The 20,432-nt window shown below is 35.9% G+C and overlaps 2 protein-coding genes across 3 annotated transcripts; both read left to right on the forward strand.

Annotated features, from left to right (window-relative positions):
- The first annotated feature begins 2,587 nt into the window (after positions 1–2,587).
- Positions 2,588–9,647, forward strand: LOC127651545 (caspase-6-like). 2 transcript variants are annotated; one of them, XM_052137430.1, is made up of 8 exons: positions 2,588–2,722; positions 3,005–3,043; positions 3,318–3,357; positions 3,449–3,598; positions 3,796–3,872; positions 6,800–6,975; positions 7,096–7,243; positions 7,404–9,619. In XM_052137430.1, exons 1-8 carry the CDS (start codon positions 2,692–2,694, stop codon positions 7,640–7,642), a joined length of 900 nt encoding a protein of 299 aa, XP_051993390.1. In that variant the 5' UTR covers positions 2,588–2,691; the 3' UTR covers positions 7,643–9,619. The 2 variants fall into 2 exon arrangements, with proteins under 2 accessions (XP_051993390.1, XP_051993391.1); XM_052137431.1 differs by lacking the exons at positions 2,588–2,722; positions 3,796–3,872 and having other exon boundaries at positions 7,404–9,647.
- A 745-nt stretch (positions 9,648–10,392) lies between these two features.
- LOC127651546 (caspase-6-like) lies at positions 10,393–19,286 on the forward strand. Its single transcript, XM_052137432.1, has 8 exons — positions 10,393–10,533; positions 10,801–10,839; positions 11,177–11,216; positions 11,308–11,457; positions 15,837–15,913; positions 18,522–18,697; positions 18,818–18,965; positions 19,126–19,286. Exons 1-8 carry the CDS (start codon positions 10,503–10,505, stop codon positions 19,278–19,280), a joined length of 816 nt encoding a protein of 271 aa, XP_051993392.1. The 5' UTR covers positions 10,393–10,502; the 3' UTR covers positions 19,281–19,286.
- Positions 19,287–20,432: the final 1,146 nt, after the last annotated feature.

Here is a 20,432-nt window from a genome sequence, read left to right on the forward strand (position 1 = left end):
GTGTGTTCTCATCTCCTCACTTCTCTCCTCCACCTGTGTGTACTGCATCTGCCGCTCTCAAACTAAAGGTGCACATTGCACAATCATTATTATTAGCAATTGAGGGTTCGTGCTGTGTTTTTGTGTTTACAGCAGTGCATCATATAATTTAATATGGCCAGTTTTCCATGTTTCTCCATTACATTACTAAACACTTTTTCATATTATTATGTTGTAGAATATTCAGGTCTAGCTACAATTAATGATTAAATGATTGGACGACTACAATTGAGGAATGGCTTTTAAAGCGTTAAAATAAACTAGGAGGCAAACTATAAAGGTGTTTTGTTTTATATTAGAACGCACATGTACACTCGAAGCTCCTGTGTTGGACCTGCAAGACAAACTTTTGATCACTTGTATATTTTTTTAGGTTCTGAGTTGAGAGCAGAAACACTCAAAGCGAATGTTTTTAAGGTATCTATCATGTTTTTTTGTTTCCAGTAAACTTTACTATTTCAAAGATGATTATTTTATTGTCTTTCTCTCTTTTTCATTTCAGGTGTCTCCTACAGAGAAACATCAGTGTGAAAAGAGCAAGAATGGAAAGCTCTGCCTCCACACTGAAGTCTCATATAGACTACTGACATCTACTCATCCCAATGCCAATGTGTGACGCTCCTTGCTGAATTTATACAAACTCAACCATTGCTTGTAATACCTGCTGTAATTGCTTACCACATTATTTTTGTATACCCTAAACTTCCATTAGCAGGAAAATAAATTAATAGCATGCAATAACATTATCTAAGTGGGTTATTAATATTATTAAGGATTATTATACAGTATATATATATTAGCCTATAGGCCATCCGAACTTGTTTCACACACGCGCTCTCACTCACAGATACGCCTGAACGGACCATACATGCTGCACCACGTCTCGCTGTTTCTTCAGTGTCTCACGGAAGACTGGCACATTTTTAGACACTGTGTCAAGTTAATAAGAGCTTCAGGTTTTAAAAATGCATGTGCATGTGCAATGCATTCTGTGTTTAGATTGTTTTTTTTTGTTTTTTTGTTTGTTTGTTTTTAGCACAGTAGTCACACAGATTTAAAGTTTTGAACAAACACTATATTTTTACAAAGTTCTTGTAAAAATATATGTAGGTAAATATATATATATTTTTTGGTTTTATCACTGTATTGTGGAGAAACTGGAAAACATGCATTAATTATCTTTAAGATTTTTATTACATTAAACATTTTGAATATACTTGGCTACAATGGTTGATAGGATGAATTAAAAAATATGATTTAAAATACATTTTATACATTTTATTAAGCAAACATTTTTTAAATGGGGCCCCGGCTTGGTCGGTTGCTTAGGGCCTCAGAAATCGTAAACCCGCCCTTGCACAGGATGTGAGAAGTGGTTTTATTCTTCTCATGCTGGTAAGAGTGTATGGCCTTCTCTTTGTGTTTCAAAGGTGTGTATCCAAACCACAAATGTTTTCCGGAGGTCTTTATTACTGTCTTCTTGTGAACACATTTACATAATGTTTGACTTTATCAGCTCTCCTTATTAATATAGGATTTCAATTATTTATTACTGCTATTTAGGACTATCTATCTATCTAATCTATCTAATCTATCTATCTATCTAGCATGCATGCATGCATGGGTTTCCCTGCACCCTGGTTCTTTTCAATGTTGCATCTTTACAGGGTGGATTTCATTGCTACTTATAGAAACTGATTTTTTTTTTACTGCTAAATAAAATGGCCAAAACCTGAATTCACAACTTGAATTTAAAATAAATCATGCAATAAATGATTAAACAATGCAGTAAAATTAACAATCCAGTAAACAGTGTATTGCAACATGTTTGGTTGTGTTTTTTTTATACTAATAGTTGTCTGTGTTGCTGAAATACTCTTATGTTCTGTTTTAATATTCACTCTATTGTAACTTGTTATCCACAATAGTCTTGCAAAGTCTGCCTGAAAGGCAGTATTTTTCAATGAATCAAGTAACTTCTCTCAATTATGAGAGACAGCTAGAATTGTTACATGCTAGATTAACAGGAAACCACAACCTTATGATTATGTTTGTTCACTGATAATACGTTAATAAGTTATTTACGTTAATAACCCATTTACCATGAAGTGTTTGTGGTATTCAATACAATGAAACTGGTGTTTCACTGTTAATACACTGTGAAGTTTGTTTAGATAAACATTGATGTCAGCTTGTCTGAAAGTTTAGAAATGTTTAAATAGTCGTTAAGTTAGACATTATATAGAGAGAGAGAGAGAGAGAGAGAGAGAGAGAGAGAGAGAGAGAGAGAGAGAGAGATAGATAGATAGATAGATAGATAGATAGATAGATAGATAGATAGATAGATAGATAGATAGATAGATAGATAGATACGGACGGAAAGAAAGAACAGAAAGAAAGATTTTAATATATGCCAAAGCAAAAAAAAAAACAAACAAACAAAAAAAGAGCCAATGAGAGCAAGTTATGGGCGGGGCTACGCGTGTCGCTCCGCCCATATGTGTTGTCCCACCCAGTTGCCAGCCAAATCATTCTCGCTTTCGTTTAAGATAGTTACTGCCAACTGACGTAAACCACCAAAGAAGAAGAAGATAGTTACTGTTGTTAGGATTTTCCCTCAGGTTTTGCTGAACTCGCACACCAGAAACAGCAATGGCAAGTCACATCAAGAGCGATGCATCTGGTAATATTCTTCTTTTCATTAGGTTACTTGTAAAAAGAAAAATCAAAGGTCATTATACGGAGTGAGTTTTCCCTATGTTGTGCACGGCAGAGTGGAGAGTCTGGTTCAATTTCCTTGTTCCGGGCACCTGAAGTAGCTGGGAGCACTAAAATTGATTTACAAAGTGAATTACACTCCGCGATTACACAGATGATGAAATATGATTTGTAACCGAGCTACTCCTGAATTAATACTTTATTATTCTTTATCAAGTAATACAATGTCTTTCAATGTTCTCTTAAGGAAATGTGGTGAAGGACAGCGCTGTAGCAGGACAGACAGGTGGGACTGAATCTCATTACTCAGTAATGACCGAAGTAGCAGAATGAGAGAGAAAGATGATGAAAGAAGTTGTATAAAGTGCACATATAGCATTTGACTGCATCATTACTCTGTTAAATCCTGTGCTTGACAATCTGTTTGTAAAGCCATTGAAATCCAGTCCAGTTAGGTGCTCAGTACACAATACAGGCTAGACCTCCGTGTCTGTGAACTTTAGATCTTCTTGCTAAAATAAAAAAAAAAGTGCTTGTGTTGATTTTGTCTGTTCTTTCAGTTGGAGAGAACATTACTGAGACTGATGCCTTCAATGAAAGGTAATGCCTTGTAGAAGTTAAACTGTGTAATCTATTACATACAGGAATTGTACAGATCTGAGTTGGTCAAGCAATGTATTTTTTGTGTCAGTTTATTTTCTCTGGATCCTAATGAGGAGTATAAGATGAACCACAAAAGGCGAGGAACGGTTCTGATCTTCAATCATGAACGTTTCCACTGGCAACTCAGGATGCACGACCGCTCTGGCACGAATGCAGACAGACACAACCTCATCCGAAGGTATTTGGAATATTTGTCAAAATGCTGATGTATTTTTTATATTATTAAGAGTAAAGTTACACAATAGCAGTCACCCAACCACTGTCATTGAGCTCAGATTAATGCTTCACCTACAGTCATGACCATAGTTTTATTGCATTTGTAAAGAAACCGTATCAAACGTTATTTATTTTATTCTGTTTTATATTGGTTGTCAGATTTCAGGAGATGGATTTTGAAGTGAAGGCTTGTGATGATTACAAGCGGGATGAAGTTATGAGCACAATCACAGAAGGTACAAATGTACTACACTGTGATTTCAATATTTCCTTTTTCAAAAGTAGTGGAAGCTAAATTTACATAAGTCCCAGGATAAAAACAACTTAAGCCAGTTGTTGGAATGGCAATCGTTAAGAAATAGAGATATTCATATTATACTGTATGACTTTACTTTATTTAGTTGTAAAATTTTTTTTAAGGCATTTGCATTCCAAATAACATGGTGGTAAACCTTCATCATCGTCACACATCCTGTTTTATTCAGTTATGAAACTCACTGTGCGGTTGAGTTGGATGGTGCGGTTTGGTCGACACATTTTGCTTTCAGAATAACACTTTTAACAGAAAAGGAGAATTGGGAAAATTTTCTGATAGTTTTAATTGGTTTTACAAACCAAAACATTCCATAAGGCTATTTGCAATAAGCGTGAAAGATGCAATGGATGCTAACAAAATTCTTCTTTGCACTTAGTGCAAATAGTGTTAGATTCTGTTTTCACCCCTAATTACTGTAAATACTAACATACAGTATAGAGCATCACTACATTTATTGTGTTTATTTAGATAGACACCCTACACCAACCCTACCTCTAAAACAAATCACTGCGAGACAATCTACCTCTAAATTCATTTTTATTTATTATTATAATTAGTATTAAAGGAAATAAAAAGAGTAGAGACAGGAAATTGGATGGGGGAAAAAGTGGGACAAAAGGTGGAATCAAACCTAGGTCATCTGCAGGAGAAAAGTACATCTACTACATCGTTACACCCCACGTCACTGCAGTGATGCTAGGGGTTCAGTTTGCCTTAACGTTCTGTGTTTCCACCAGACTATTGGAGTGCAAATAGTTGTTCTGTGTGGCAGGTGCTATCTACACCTTGTGCAAATAGTCACTCAGTGTTTTCCCCCTCAAATGAAGCAGAATATTCAACCGATCATTTTCTAATTTTACCAGACGTAACCGCTAATGTAAGGGCTGCGTTTCCCAAAGTATCGTAAGCTTAAGTTGATCATAGAGACCATGCCATATCATCTACTTCGGCTTACGATGCTTTTGCCCAGTTGAATAAAAATGAACATTTCAAAATGGCACTTTATGTTCAAAAGGTTACCAACTCCTGAATATCTGTCAAAAACATCTGTGTCACACTGTTGATTAACACAAAAAAGATAAACAAAACACGTTTACATTAGCACACCTTACTAAGTCTATATTTTTTGATCATACAGCTCCAGAATAAAGGTTTAAAATAACCAATTCATCACACTGGTTTGCATGAGACCCATGATTAATGTATATATACATAAAATTATTTTCATTGGTACCACAGATGCTGTGAATAGAACTTAGGTTCAGTTTCATGGAATATTCTGGGTGTTATTCAAGTTAAGTTCAAAAAACTGCTTTTGTAGCATAAAGCTGATTACCACAAAAATGTATTGAGACTTTTCTCTACTTTATTTCATTAAAAAATACTCACTGTTTCAAAAGTATAGCCAGAACAAATGAAACAGTATAGATGTTAACAAGATTTTAGTTTACATAGAAAATTTTAATAAGTGATTTTATTAAAGGTGGGGTATGTGATTTTCTTTTTTTACCATTTTTTGAAAATAACTTGAAATCCTATTCCTAACCCACTTACTGGCTGTAAATTAGAAGCACTGAAATGAATTTAATCATCTGTGGAACGGGCAGGACTCGAAAAACTCCAGCCAACCATTTTCAAGACCATCTAGAATCATTAGACAGAAAATGTGTCAATCAAACGGTCGTACCATGCCCCCCTCCCCCCACCACCCTGGCGCGCGTGTCCCGTTCGTGCGCATACTCAAAGCTCGTGACCCAGTAACAGGAAGCGATTGTATTTATGTATGGAGAATAGAGCTTTTATAGTGCTAGTGGGGTTGTTCCACATTTCTATGAATCCTGTTTTGAATAGAAGACCGCTGTACAGACGCCAGGGCTGGCGATGTTCTTTTTTTTTACAGTTATGAGAAAATCAGCTCTACACCTTTCAAGAGTGGTATGCGACCCCCTCCTCCTGCTGTGTCAACAATTTGCTTTGAAAAATTGTCTGACAGGTGAATGCACTGTTTGACTAGTGAGTCTAGAACACTGCTAGAACACTGCGCATCTGAGTTTTCAGCTCAGTGCATGATTGCGGCGTCCATGTTTTTCGAATGGGTGGAGTCAGGGCCAGCGTTGGAGGAGAGAAGGTAGGACCTTAGAGTTGTGTATTTTCAAAATCTGCCGGCCGTTTTGCAAATCACATACCCCACCTTTAATTAAACAGTATAGATGTTAACAAGATTTTAGTTTACATAGAAAATTTTAGTAAGTGATTTTATTAAAGTTATTTCTAATTTACAGCTTTGTTGTCATGATGATAAACCCCAAATCCTAAAATGACCATAAAGACGATCTGTACAGCTCAAACGATTCTCTAGTTTTAACAGAATTAAGAATTAATGTAAGTGGTTTTATAAAACTATAAGCTTCACATTTCTATCTATAAAAACCTTCCAAAAATTGGCCCCTGTGATGAGGAGGAGGGCGTGTCCAGGCTGTGATGGAACATGGCTGGCGCTGAATCAGCTGATCAGCAGGAGAGTGAAATAAAGGGGTGGTTCGGCCGCACTGCATGTTTGTTTATGTTGGTTGTAAGTTTACCATTAAACTTTACGTTGACATTTCAGCCGGTTCCAACCTCCTCCTTGCCCATCCTTGAACTGTTACCGCCCCATTCACTGCCATTGTAATTGCCTACATTTTTGCTTATTTTTAAGAAAAGGAGGGACGAGTTTGTCATTTTTTGTTGTAATCCACATTATGCCACAGAAGATGTTGATTGAGCTTCACTTGTATCAAACCCAGAATATTTTTTTTAAATACATTTTTCTTAAAGCTTCATATGGCTGCAATCTTTTGATTACAGTTGCTGCTGCTAATCACGTGGATGCAGACTGTTTTGTATGCATCTTTTTAAGTCATGGGGAAAATGGCCAAATCTATGCCTATGATGGGGTCATTGATATTCAAGACGTCACTGCTCTTTTCAAGGGGGATAAGTGCCGTAGCCTTGTAGGAAAACCCAAAATCTTCATCTTGCAGGTAATTTTTCCTTCATTCTCAAAATGTAATTTGCAATGTAATCAAGATAACTGATGCTTAGATCAAGCTTTGGTCAGTTTTATTTCTTTTTGTACATAAATAAACGTCTTTTAACTCTAGGCTTGCCGTGGTGACAAACATGATGAACCTGTGGTACCAATGGATGTGGTGGACAGTCATATGATCAATGACGTGGTAGTGGATGCTGGGGTTCTCTACACTCTTCCAGCAGGGGCAGATTTCCTTATGTGCTACTCAGTGGCTGAAGGTCAGTATGTCTGGGAATATTCCTTGTGGTAAATGGTTTCTCATGCAAGCATCATGCATTTTGCTTTTGTGTCACCCACAAATCTACTACAGGATACTTTCATGTACTTGCTTAGATGCAGCTTAATAGGTATTGACTGGATGTTTTCTTCTTTTAAAAGGATACTTCTCTCACCGTGAGACCATAAATGGTTCGTGGTACATCCAGGATTTGTGTGAAATCCTAAAACGTTATGGTTCCACACTGGAATTTACTGAGCTCCTGACACTTGTTAACAGAAAAGTTTCCTACCGCAGAGTGGGCAACGCCACTGATCTCAAAGCTATAGGCAAAAAACAGGTGCCTTGCTTTGCATCCATGCTCACTAAAAAGCTCTTTTTCAGGGCTAAGAAAGAATAGTAGTGTTAGGGCCTTTTGAAATAAGGTATTCAGGGATTCTTTTATTTTATCTGATTTATTTAGATTTTGTTTGAAAATTTTCCTTCTGATCCTATATCCATGGTTTTTAAAAATAAAACATGGAAAACATGATCTTTTGCTTGTTTTAGCCTGGAGGTTTGACATGGGTTAGGGTTAAAAAGTGCAAGTAAATTTGTAATTTTATAGATTAATTTCTGACCTATTTATGATTTCCCAGAATTGTATTCATAATCAGCAGATTGATGTAATGCAGCAGATTTTATATTGACAAATTAAACAAAATAATGACAGGCCAAGTCCCCAGTTATTTAAATCCATCTATTTTCTATACACGCTTATACTGTGTAGGATCGCAGGGCTGCTGGGGGCATATTAAAGAAAATGGAAAAGTTAAGATCTGAGTTAAGTTACGATTTTCCTCAAATTCATATTTCAAAAGCAAATCCTAACTGTAGCTAAGATAGGATAATGCATTTAGGAAATGTTATTCTGTAATAGCCTTTGTCCTAAATGAGATCCAAACTGAAATTGCCATGTTTACAAAACAGATAAGATGGGATCCTAAATTTAGGATCTTTCTGTAATATGCCACCTGGAGCTTAACTACCTCAGTGCGAAGGCAGTGAAACCAATGGGAACCAAAAGAAAGAATGAAAAAGAAAGGCCATAAAATATCGAAACTTTGACACACATTCCAGATGTTAAGCAACTAGTTTTAGTAAAGAATTTGAAGATCCAGGATTTTGAGAACTTTTTATTCTGAAAGAGAAAGACCAAAACAAGAAAATCCAGTTAGACTGTTAATTCACTTGAAAGTCTTCTTAGAAAGTGTATCTACCTACCTACTTATGCCTACTTGATTTTCATACAAACTACTTGCTCATGAATAGATAGAATTATGTTTTTTGCTTGTGCTGTGAAGCTACATCTTTGTACACTCTAAGATCTAACTATTATTTTGCCAGAGGCCACAAAGAACACTTTTCTGGTGTATCAAATATGTTTGGTGATTGTCACAGGGCATGTCTTGTGACCTATCATTTATTTGTTTAGCTTTGTGGCATTGGGTGCTTATTAGTATGTTTTGTAAGGCAAGATTTAATGATTTGTGACTATTAATGAATGTCCATTTAATATGTTCTTTGCTCAGTTCCATTACCTTGTAATGACATTTATAGATTGACACTTTTAATGTATGAACAAAACTCATAATATACATATCATGGCCTCTTTGTTATGGTTGAGGATGTATGAGTTTCACTGACTGTTTTATGCTCTGGTGCAATATGGATAATTGGGAAATTGTGTTTTGTAACATAATAGAAGATATAATAACTTCTGCTGAGACTTGGTGGATTGTCAGTGTGAATAGCCAACCAGTTTCCTTAAGCCAACTTCACACTATTTTATTTTCTTCAGCCGATTTCCAATCTTAGAACTCAATGACATAATCACTGGAGAATAGTGGAAATATTTCAATCTGTATGTGACATCCTCGACCAAAATCAAGTTTCAAATCAGGTAGTGTGATGATGCCTTTAATATATAGTATAATTTGTATCAAGGATGCTTGTGATTAATAAGTCTGTAATGATGCCATTGATTAAAATCGATGTAGTAAAATGTATATACAATTTGTTGGCTCAGAAATTGCAAACCTGCTCTTCTGTATTTTATTTTTAATAGCTTTGGTACTGTTTTCACATGTAAATGGTATGATTTATTGTATTAGCATATTTATTTTAACTTTTGCAAAACTTAGTACTAGTCTCCATATAGATCATCAAAAGTGCGTTCTATTCCATTTTTAATGATGTAGTACTTTAGGATGTCATACTGTAACTTTATTGATCACACCTATTGATAACATGATGGATCGGTATTACCGACTTGTTTTGTGAATTTGATTAGGGAATTTTTTTTTTCATTATATATATATATATATATATATATATATATATATATATATATATATACAGTTACACAGTTTATTTTAGAAACTCCATAAAGGCTTTTTGATACATGTATCTAATATTGTTTGTCATTGAATTAAAGGTGCACTCCGTAATTTTTTCCCCCCATTAAAAAAGTTTTACTCCTAAAGAAATTATTTGTAATTTTGAAACGTGTATAAAATCCTGGGCGAACGGATGTCGCAAAGTTGTGTAGCCTAGTTGTAACTACAGCTCTCCATCTGTGGTTAGAAGCAGAGTTCCATATTAGTTTGTTGTGTCGACGTCATTGATTTGGCCGCAACTGTGGTGTGTTCTATTCAGCCGTATCACTATGCCCTTATTCCTTTGAAAGACTTCATCATCCACTCTGATAGCTTTAAAAGGCTTGAAGTTGTGGTGCTCAAAAGTTATTTTTATTGGAAATTTGAAACAATCTTCCAGCGTGACTGTTACAATTGTTCTCCCTTCGAAGTGCCCTCCTAAGGCATTATTTATGCCATTTGAAACGAAGGATTGGCTTCAATTTCTATTTTATCATGTACAAGCGAATATCTTTGTTACCTGTACTAACCTACGTAATTTGGTTAAAAAAAAAAAAAAACAGGAAAAAGAAAGAATTATAGTGACTGAACAGAAAGAAAGATTTTAATATATGCCAATGCAAAAAAATAATAATAACGAGCCAATGAGAGCAAGATATGGGCGGGGCTACCCGTGTCACTCCGCCCATATGTGTTGTCCCACCCAGTTGCCAGCCAAATCCTTCTCGCTTTCGTTTAAGATAGTTACTGCCAACTGACGTAAACCACCAAAGAAGAAGAAGATAGTTACTGTTGTTAGGATTTTCCCTCAGGTTTTGCTGAACTCGCACACCAGAAACAGCAATGGCAAGTCACATCAAGAGCGATGCATCTGGTAATATTCTTCTTTTCATTAGGTTACTTGTAAAAAGAAAAATCAAAGGTCATACGGAGTGAGTTTTCCTATGTTGTGCACGAAAAACTGGAAAGTCTGGTTCAATTTCCTTGTTCCGGGCACCTGAAGTAGCTGGGAGCACAAACAATGATTTACAAAGTGAATTACACTCCGCGATTACACAGATAATGAAATATGATTTGTAATTTGTAAAAATATGATTATTCTTTATCAAGTAATACAAATGTCTTTCAATGTTCTCTTAAGGAAATGTGGTGAAGGACAGCGCTGTAGCAGGACAGGCAGGTGGGACTGAATCTCATTACTCAGTAATGACCGAAGTAGCAGAATGAGAGAGAAAGATGATGAAAGAAGTTGTATAAAGTGCACATATAGCATTTGACTGCATCATTACTCTGTTAAATCCTGTGCTTGACAATCTGTTTGTAAAGCCATTGAAATCCAGTCCAGTTAGGTGCTCAGTACACAATACAAGCTAGACCTCCGTGTCTGTGAACTTTAGATCTTCTTGCTGAAATACACCCTCTTAGAGCACAGTTAATTGTATATCTGTTCTATAGGACTGTGGTTCAAAATCACACCAAACATTAAGTGCTTGTGTTGATTTTGTCCGTTCATTCAGTTGGAGAGAACATTACTGAGACTGATGCCTTCAATGAAAGGTAATGCCTTGTAGAAGTTAAACTGTGTAATCTATTACATACAGGAATTGTACAGCTCTGAGTTGGTCAAGCAATGTATTTTGTGTGTCAGTTTATTTTCTCTGGATCCTAATGAGGAGTATAAGATGAACCACAAAAGGCGAGGAACGGTTCTGATCTTCAATCATGAACGTTTCCACTGGCAACTCAGGATGCACGACCGCTCTGGCACGAATGCAGACAGACACAACCTCATCCGAAGGTATTTGGAATATATGTCAAAATGCTGATGTATTTTATATTATTAAGAGTAAAGTTACACAATAGCAGTCACCCAACCACTGTCATTGAGCTCAGATTAATGCTTCACCTACAGTCATGACCATAGTTTTATTGCATTTGTAAAGAAACTGTACCAAACATTATTTATTTTTAGTGTTGTCACGGTACCAAAATTTCAGTAGTCGGTACCAATACCAGTAAAATTTTACAGTATGCGATACCATACAACATTAGCAGCAGAACTAAGAACAAAAATATGCCATTGAGCAACACTTTAATTTAAATATATTATTTTTTAATTATAACAAAACTGAACAATGTATGCTTCAAGTATTTTTGAACACTTATATAAGATTTGCTTCCACCTTTGCAACTTTTAATTTAAGTTTTCACCAAGTACTAAAAAACAAAACCTAAATAAACAAGCATACAATAGAATGAATAAAAAAAAATTCTAAACTTATGTGCAAAGTGCTCTCTTATTAATAAAGCTGCAAATTGCCATTTTTCTTCATGATAAGAAATGCACAGTGATATATATTATGATGAAATAAGTCGCAAGCCATCGCATTCTAATCTAGCTGCATTAAGTGTGCGCGCGCGAGAGATGAGTTCCCAGAGGCAGAGTCTCTCTCAGCCGGGTGCAGTTTCAATCTGTCCCCCTTAGATCGGGACATTCGCGCAACTCATAGAAGAGGCACCGGCCTCACAGAGAAATGCCAGTTTCTGAGTTTATAGTTATTAACATGACCTGCTTCTGTATTATTTGAACTTTATAAAGCAATTTTACTGCATTTAAGATGTTACGCCGGGATGTTTCCTTTAAAGAGCTCCGCCTCCGCTTATTGGCTAGTTGATTTTACGAACGTTCCATGATTGTCAGACGTCACTGGTGGGCGATGGTATTTCCGGTCTAACGCTACGTTAGGTTCATCGACGACGCCGGTAACTGTCAGGTAAGACTAGGACCAGATAAGCATGGCTTTCTACACCAGATCCCTTCAACATCTGCCAAGGATAACGATAAATGACGCACAATCGAATAATTCAAGCTGCCATCATCGGCTCCCACGAGCAAGAGGGAAAAGGGTTTCAAGATATACGCCTCTTCATTCATTGACAATTATGAAGGTAAGTTATGCTATGTCTTTAGCTAGCTGTAGCCCTAACGCTAGCTGATGATGCTAGGTGACGTTAGGCTAGAAAGTAACCTTTACAAAATACTTATTAAACGATTAATTTTAGTTGTTGGTCACATGTGGTTTATTATATGTTCATTTTACTATCTGACATTGAATAAATGTATGGGCGTTTCTTCAACAATGGGCACTTTTAGGCTTGTGAAGTTGAATAAAAAAACTTGTTCAAAAGTCACGTAACACCATCTCATATGTTTAAATTATTTGTCTAGTTTTAAGGTCTGTAAGAGGACAAACTTAGATTATAAGAGAAGTTATGAGACTGTGTTAGTCTCATAACTAAGAAGTTATGAGTTATTCTGTTTTAAATAACAGCATTGAAATGTCATTTCCACCACATCTCAATGCTGTTATTTAAAAACAGAATAACTTATGTCAGTCAAGAATTGTCTAGGATCATTTTTGTAACTAGTTTTATCAGTTTTTCCACAATGCACAAAATATAAGCAATAAATGATGCAACAAAATTGAATTTTCATTCATCTAAATGAAATCAATTAATATAAAAGTATAATTTAGAAATATAAATAATATTATAATCTAAATATAAAAAGTATTGTAATGTATTATAATATAAAAAGTATTACACAAATCTACTCTTGCAATCCATATCAATTGTACTTTGGTCATATTTTTAAAAAATGATATTTTTGGTTACAAAGTACATAAAAGTGCCCATAGTCTAAGAATCACCCATATACTAATGACTTGTGTTGTTCAGTTACATGTATTGAGAGTATTTAGTTATCCCCAGTATCAAGTAAAGACAGACAGGGAGAGTCAGCATCCGTGCTACCTGTCATAGATCTTTGAGGAAACATGACAAACCTCACACCATCAGAGTAGGATGAAAGACAGTTCAGTTGTTCGTCTGATCCAACCAGTTCTGTTCTGGGGCTTCAATTTGGCAATGATGGGTTAAACTGGCAAACAAATGTATAATTACCTAAACAAGTTGAACATCTTAGACAACTATCTAGCTAGCCAAACGTTTGAAGTAGGTAACACTATGATGACACGTGCCTGCCCTATTAGTGTTCTAGTAGACCTACCATTCCTATATGAAACCCCAGAAGCTGGTTGTTGAGACAGTTGCTTTGCTGTTTATATTGTGTTGTGTTTAACTTACTTTCTTACTAACCCTAAAGTAACCTCATTCTCTAACTCATAGTAGCTAACTTGAAAAATAATGCAAAATGCACTTTTGACTTTGAGATATCTGATCAGTTTGTGATCTCTGCTGATTATAACACACTTTTTTGTTTTTTAAAAGATTGTCCTAGAAGACTCCACTCCTGTTCAGCTCTATGAGGTCGAGTGCTCCTGTGTGGCTGGCAGAGCCTTAATCATAATGTTGCATTACTGTATCAGACTGTACAAAACGTGTTTGTGTGAAAATCAATGTAAATAGTTCTCTTTAAGAAATGCACATGTATGTACATAAACAACAAACCTATACAAGGTACCTTTTGTTATTATGAATTCAGTGTTAGTAGTTATTAGATTACGTTAAATTTTATTGTCATTTAGCAGAGTACAGGTACAGAGCCAATGAAATGCAGTTGACATCCAACCAGAAATGCAAAGAAGCATTAAAGTACTGTTGAGTACTGTATTATGTGCAGTTATGTGGACTAGTTATCTACAAACTCATAACTCATACAAAATGTCAAACGTTGCATCACAATGTTACAATTATAGGAGCCATGTTATTGTTGAGTGTAGTATGACAGCTTGTGTCTTTGTATAATAAATGTCTGAATTAACTCATGTATTTGTGTTCCTCCTGGCAGTGTAAAGACAATAAATGACATGTAAACATTGTCAATATTTCAGACAATTTTCTGAAAGGTATATCACAAGATACAAAAAAACAAACAAACAGCATAGTAAATTACAAAATATATAAGCAGTATATGGAAGCTCATAGAGAAAAATACAGTCCTTGGCGCTGGTAAACAAAAAATGTTTCCACTCAAAAGACATGGCACAGCTCCTTGAACAAGTTTTCAGGCGTCCTGTGGTTATGATGAAATCTTCTAGCTTAAAATGTCGACTGCATACCCGGTGTTATCGGTAGGAGTGAAGTTCTCGCGTCTTATCTTGACTAGCCACTGAGCTCGTACCTCAGGCTGATGCGGAAAACGATGAAAACTTCAGAATTATACCTCGATGAAACGGCACATCGAGGAACACTACAATGTAATTTAGAGTTGCCAATTTGATACTGATATGTAAGACGTTTCTTATTTACTGTTAACATTTTACATACGGTACTCACTGATAGCTTGCCACTCACTCTTCCACAACATCTACATCGGAAATACCGGTAGTAACCTAAACCGGAAGTCCCCCCGCCCACCACGCAGATTTCGAACGTTCGTCGCGTCACCTGTGCACATAGCGAATTCCACAGCGGTACATGCTTCTGAATGTACTTTTTTTTTTTTTTTAAAAAAAACATTCCCTAATACATTGGGATCTACATAAAATAAACTGTGAAAGTTTAGAGTGCATCTGGACTGATCTGTGTAATTCTTCCTCCATCAGGCATGAACTGCTGCTCTCACGCGATATCGTTACAGTTTATTATGATTTCATGTTACGTTAAATGAGATCAAACGACTATTCAACAACGAAGATTTTTGTCGTCAGTTTTGTATTTTCGACGATGTCGATAATGTCGACTAAACGTTTCAGCCCTAATGCAAATGATAATATGCTTTTAAACTAACCTGCTTTGGTTGCTTGAATTAATCCGGGTGTCTGTCTTTCAGGTGCTTTATTAAGTTTGATGTGTTTCCTCCTTTCGTCAGAAAATTGTGAAAGCACCGTTTACAAATAGGTTTTTGCTGATCTATGATGTTTCCCTTTTCATCAGCCTCAAATGCAAATCATTTCTAAACCTGGCTTTTTCCACTTTTCATTTCGACATGATTCAGTTGAGACTCCGCAGCAGCTTTGCTTTTCGCCATCTTTTGCTTGTTGTGAGCATTCGAAAATTCCCGACTCTGCATGGGTACCAGGTAGACCCGGTACTCGGTACCTTCAGAAATTTTGGTATCATAAATAATTTTGTGTTTGAGTACCGACTTGGTACCGGGGTACCGGTATTTTTGACAACACTATTTATTTTATTCTGTTTTATATTGGTTGTCAGATTTCAGGAGATGGATTTTGAAGTGAAGGCTTGTGATGATTACAAGCGGGATGAAGTTATGAGCACAATCACAGAAGGTACAAATGTACTACACTGTGATTTCAATATTTCCTTTTTCAGAAGTAGTGGAAGCTAAATTTACATAAATCCCAGGATAAAAACAACTTAAGCCAGTTGTTGGAATGGCAATCGTTAAGAAATAGAGATATTCATATTATACTGTATGACTTTACTTTATTTAGTTGTTCATTTTTTTTAAGGCATTTGCATTCCAAATAACATGGTGGTACACCTTCATCATCGTCACACATCCTGTTTTATTCAGTTATGATCGGTATGAAGTCCAAACTGTAAAAACTGTAAAAATGCAACAAAACAAGCTGAGTGGAAATCACTGTGCGGTTGAGTTGGATGGTGCGGTTTGGTCGACACATTTTGCTCTCAGAATAACACTTTTAACAGAAAAGGAGAATTGGGAAAATTTTCTGATAGTTTTAATTGGTTTTACAAACCAAAACATTCCATAAGGCTATTTGCAATAAGCGTGAAAGATGCAATGGATGCTAACAAAATTCTTCTTTGCACTTAGTGCAAATAGTGTTAGATTCTGTTTTCACCCCTAATTACTGTAAATACTAACATACAGTATAGGGCATCACTACAGGGTGTTTATTTAGATAGACACCCTACCTCTTGACCTAAACTTACAAAAATAAAACATAGTTTTACTACATTAACCAGAGTATTACCATGGTATTTTGTAGTAAAATCAAAGTAACCACAAAATCAAACATGCTTAATATATTAGCACAATATTACTGTTTTACACCATGATTAATTGTATTGAAACTGAACCCTGGATACTACAATATTACTTTAGTAAAACCATGGGTAATTTTAGCCAGGTCATGCTTTTTTCTAAACTCCCTGACCTTCACAGTGACCAAATCACTGCGAGACAGTCTACCTCTAAATTAATTTATCCATCCATCCATCCATCGTCAACCGCTTATCCTGTGTACAGGGTCGCGGGGGGCTGGAGCCTATCCCAGCTAACATTGGGCGAAAGGCGGGGGACACCCTGGACAGGTCGCCAGTCCATCGCAGGGTAAATTAATTTATATTTATTATAATTAGTATTAAAGGAAATAAAAAGAGTAGAGACAGGAAATTGGATGGGGGAAAAAGTGGGACAAAAGGTGGAATCAAACCTAGGTCATCTGCAGAAGAAAAGTACATCTGCTACATCGTTACACCCCACATCACTGCAGTGATGCTAGGGGTTCAGTTTGCCTTAACGTTCTGTGTTTCCACCAGACTATTGGAGTGCAAATAGTTGTTCTGTGTGGCAGGTGCTATCTACACCTTGTGCAAATAGTCACTCTGTTTTTTCCCCCCTCAAATGAAGCAGAATATTCAACCGATAATTTTCTAATTTTACTAGACGTAACCGCTAACCTAAGGGTTGTGTTTCCCAAAGCATCGTAAGCTTAAGTTGATCATAGAGACCGTCAATGGTTTCTATCATCTACTTCGGCTTACGATGCTTTTGCCCAGTTGAATAAAGATGAACATTTTAAAATGGCACTTTATGTTCAAAAGGTTACCAACTCCTGAATATCTGTCAACAACATCTGTGCCACACTGTTGATTTAACACAAAAAAAAAAAAAAATGTTCAATATATTTAAAAAGACAAACAAAACACATGTTTACATTAGCACACCTTACTAAGTCTATATTTTGTGATCATACTGCTCCAGAATAAAGGTTTAAAATAACCAATTCATCACACTGGTTTGCATGAGACCCATGATTAATGTATATATACATTTTATTGTTTCTAAAATTATTTTCATTGGTACCACAGATGCTGTGAATAGAACTTCAATTTCATGGAATATTCTGGGTGTTATTCAAGTTAAGTTCAATAAACTGCTTTTGTAGCATAAAGCTGATTACCACAAAGATTTATTGAGACTTTTCTCTACTTTATTTCATTAAAAAATACTCACTGTTTCAAAAGTATAGCCAGAAAAATTTTAACAGTATAGATGTTAACAAGATTTTAGTTTAATAAAATTTACTAACATTTTCTATGTAAAGTTATTTCTAATTTACAGCTTTGTTGTCATGATGATAAACCCCCAAATCCTAAAATGACCATAAAGACGATCTGTACAGCTCAAACGATTCTCTAGTTTTAACAGAAGAATTAATGTAAGTGGTTTTATAAAACTATAAGCTTCACATTTCTATCTATAAAAACCTTCCAAAAATTGGCCCCTGTGATGAGGAGGAGGGCGTGTCCGGGCCGTGATTGAACACGGCTGGCGCTGAATCAGCTGATCAGCAGGAGAGTGAAATAAAGGGGTGGTTCGGCCGCACTGCATGTTTGTTTATGTTGGTTGTAAGTTTACCATTAAACTTTACGTTGACATTTCAGCCGGTTCCAGCCTCCTCCTTGCCCATCCTTGAACTGTTACCACCCCATTCACTGCCATTGTAATTGCCTACATTTTTGCTTATTTTTAAGAAAAGGAGGGACGAGTTTGTAATTTTTTGTTGTAATCCACATTATGCCACAGAAGATGTCGATTGAGCTTCACTTGTATCAAACCCAGAATATTTTTTTTAAAATACATTTTTCTTAAAGCTTCATATAGCTGCAATCTTTTGATTACAGTTGCTGCTGCTAATCACGTGGATGCAGACTGTTTTGTATGCATCTTTTTAAGTCATGGGGAAAATGGCCAAATCTATGCCTATGATGGGGTCATTGATATTCAAGACGTCACTGCTCTTTTCAAGGGGGATAAGTGCCGTAGCCTTGTAGGAAAACCCAAAATCTTCATCTTGCAGGTAATTTGTCCTTCATTCTCAAAATGTAATTTGCAATGTAATCAAGATAACTGATGCTTAGATCAAGCTTTGGTCAGTTTTATATCTTTTTGTACATAAATAAATGTCTTTTAACTCTAGGCTTGCCGTGGTGACAAACATGATGAACCTGTGGTACCAATGGATGTGGTGGACCGTCATATGATCAATGACGTGGTAGTGGATGCTGGGGTTCTCTACACTCTTCCAGCAGGGGCAGATTTCCTTATGTGCTACTCAGTGGCTGAAGGTCAGTATGTTTGGGAATATTCCTTGTGGTAAATGGTTTCTCATGCAATCATCATGCATTTTGCTTTTGTGTCACCCACAAATCTACTACAGGATACTTTCATGTACTTGCTTAGATGCAGCTTAATAGGTATTGACTGGATGTTTTCTTCTTTTAAAAGGATACTTCTCTCACCGTGAGACCATAAATGGTTCGTGGTACATCCAGGATTTGTGTGAAATCCTAAAACGTTATGGTTCCACATTGGAATTTACTGAGCTCCTGACACTTGTTAACAGAAAAGTTTCCTACACGCAGAGTGGGCAACGCCACTGATCTCAAAGCTATAGGCAAAAACAGGTGCCTTGCTTTGCATCCATGCTCACTAAAAGCTCTTTTTCAGGGCTAAGAAAGAATAGTAGTGTTAGGGCCTTTTGAAATAAGGTATTCAGGGATTCTTTTATTTTATCTGATTTATTTAGATTTTGTTTGAAAATTTTCCTTCTGATCCTATATCCATGGTTTTTAAAAATAAAACATGGAAAACATGATCTTTTGCTTGTTTTAGCCTGGAGGTTTGACATGGGTTAGGGTTAAAAAGTGCAAGTAAATTTGTAATTTTATAGATTAATTTCTGACCAATTTATGATTTCCCAGAATTTAATTCATAATCAGCAGATTGATGTAATGCAGCAGATTTTATATTCACAAATTAAACAAAATAATGACAGACCAAGTCCCCAGTTATTTAAATCCATCAATCCATCTGTTTTCTATACACCCTCATACTGTGTAGGATCGCAGGGCTGCTGGGGACATATTAAAGAAAATGGAAAAGTTAAGATCCGAGTTTAGTTACGATTTTCCTCAAATTCATATTTCAAAAGCAAATCCTAACTGTAGCTAAGATAGGATAATGCGTTTAGGAAATGTTATTCTGTAATAGCCTTTGTCCTAAATGAGATCCAAACTGAAATTGCCATGTTTACAAAACAGATAAGATGGGATCCTAAATTTAGGATCTTTCTGTAATATGCCACCTGGAGCTTAACTACCTCAGTGCGAAGGCAGTGACCCAAAGGGAACCAAAAGAAAGAATGGAAAAGAAAGGCCATACAATATCAAAACTTTGACACACATTCCAGATGTTAAGCAACTAGTTTTAGTAAAGAATTTGAAGATCCAGGATTTTGAGAACTTTTTATTCTGAAAGAGAAAGACCAAAACAAGAAAATCCAGTTAGACTGTTAATTCATTTGAAAATCTTCTTGGAAAGTGTATCTACCTACCTACTTATGCCTACTTGATTTTCATACAAACTACTTGCTCATGAATAGATAGAATTATGTTTTTTGCTTGTGCTGTGAAGCTACATCTTTGTACACTAAGATCTAACTATTATTTTGCCAGAGGCCACAAAGAACACTTTTCTGGTGTATCAAATATGTTTGGTGATTGTCACAGGGCATGTCTTGTGACCTATCATTT

This window comes from Xyrauchen texanus, chromosome 11 (assembly GCF_025860055.1).
Source record: "Xyrauchen texanus isolate HMW12.3.18 chromosome 11, RBS_HiC_50CHRs, whole genome shotgun sequence".
NCBI classification, from domain to species: domain Eukaryota; kingdom Metazoa; phylum Chordata; class Actinopteri; order Cypriniformes; family Catostomidae; genus Xyrauchen; species Xyrauchen texanus.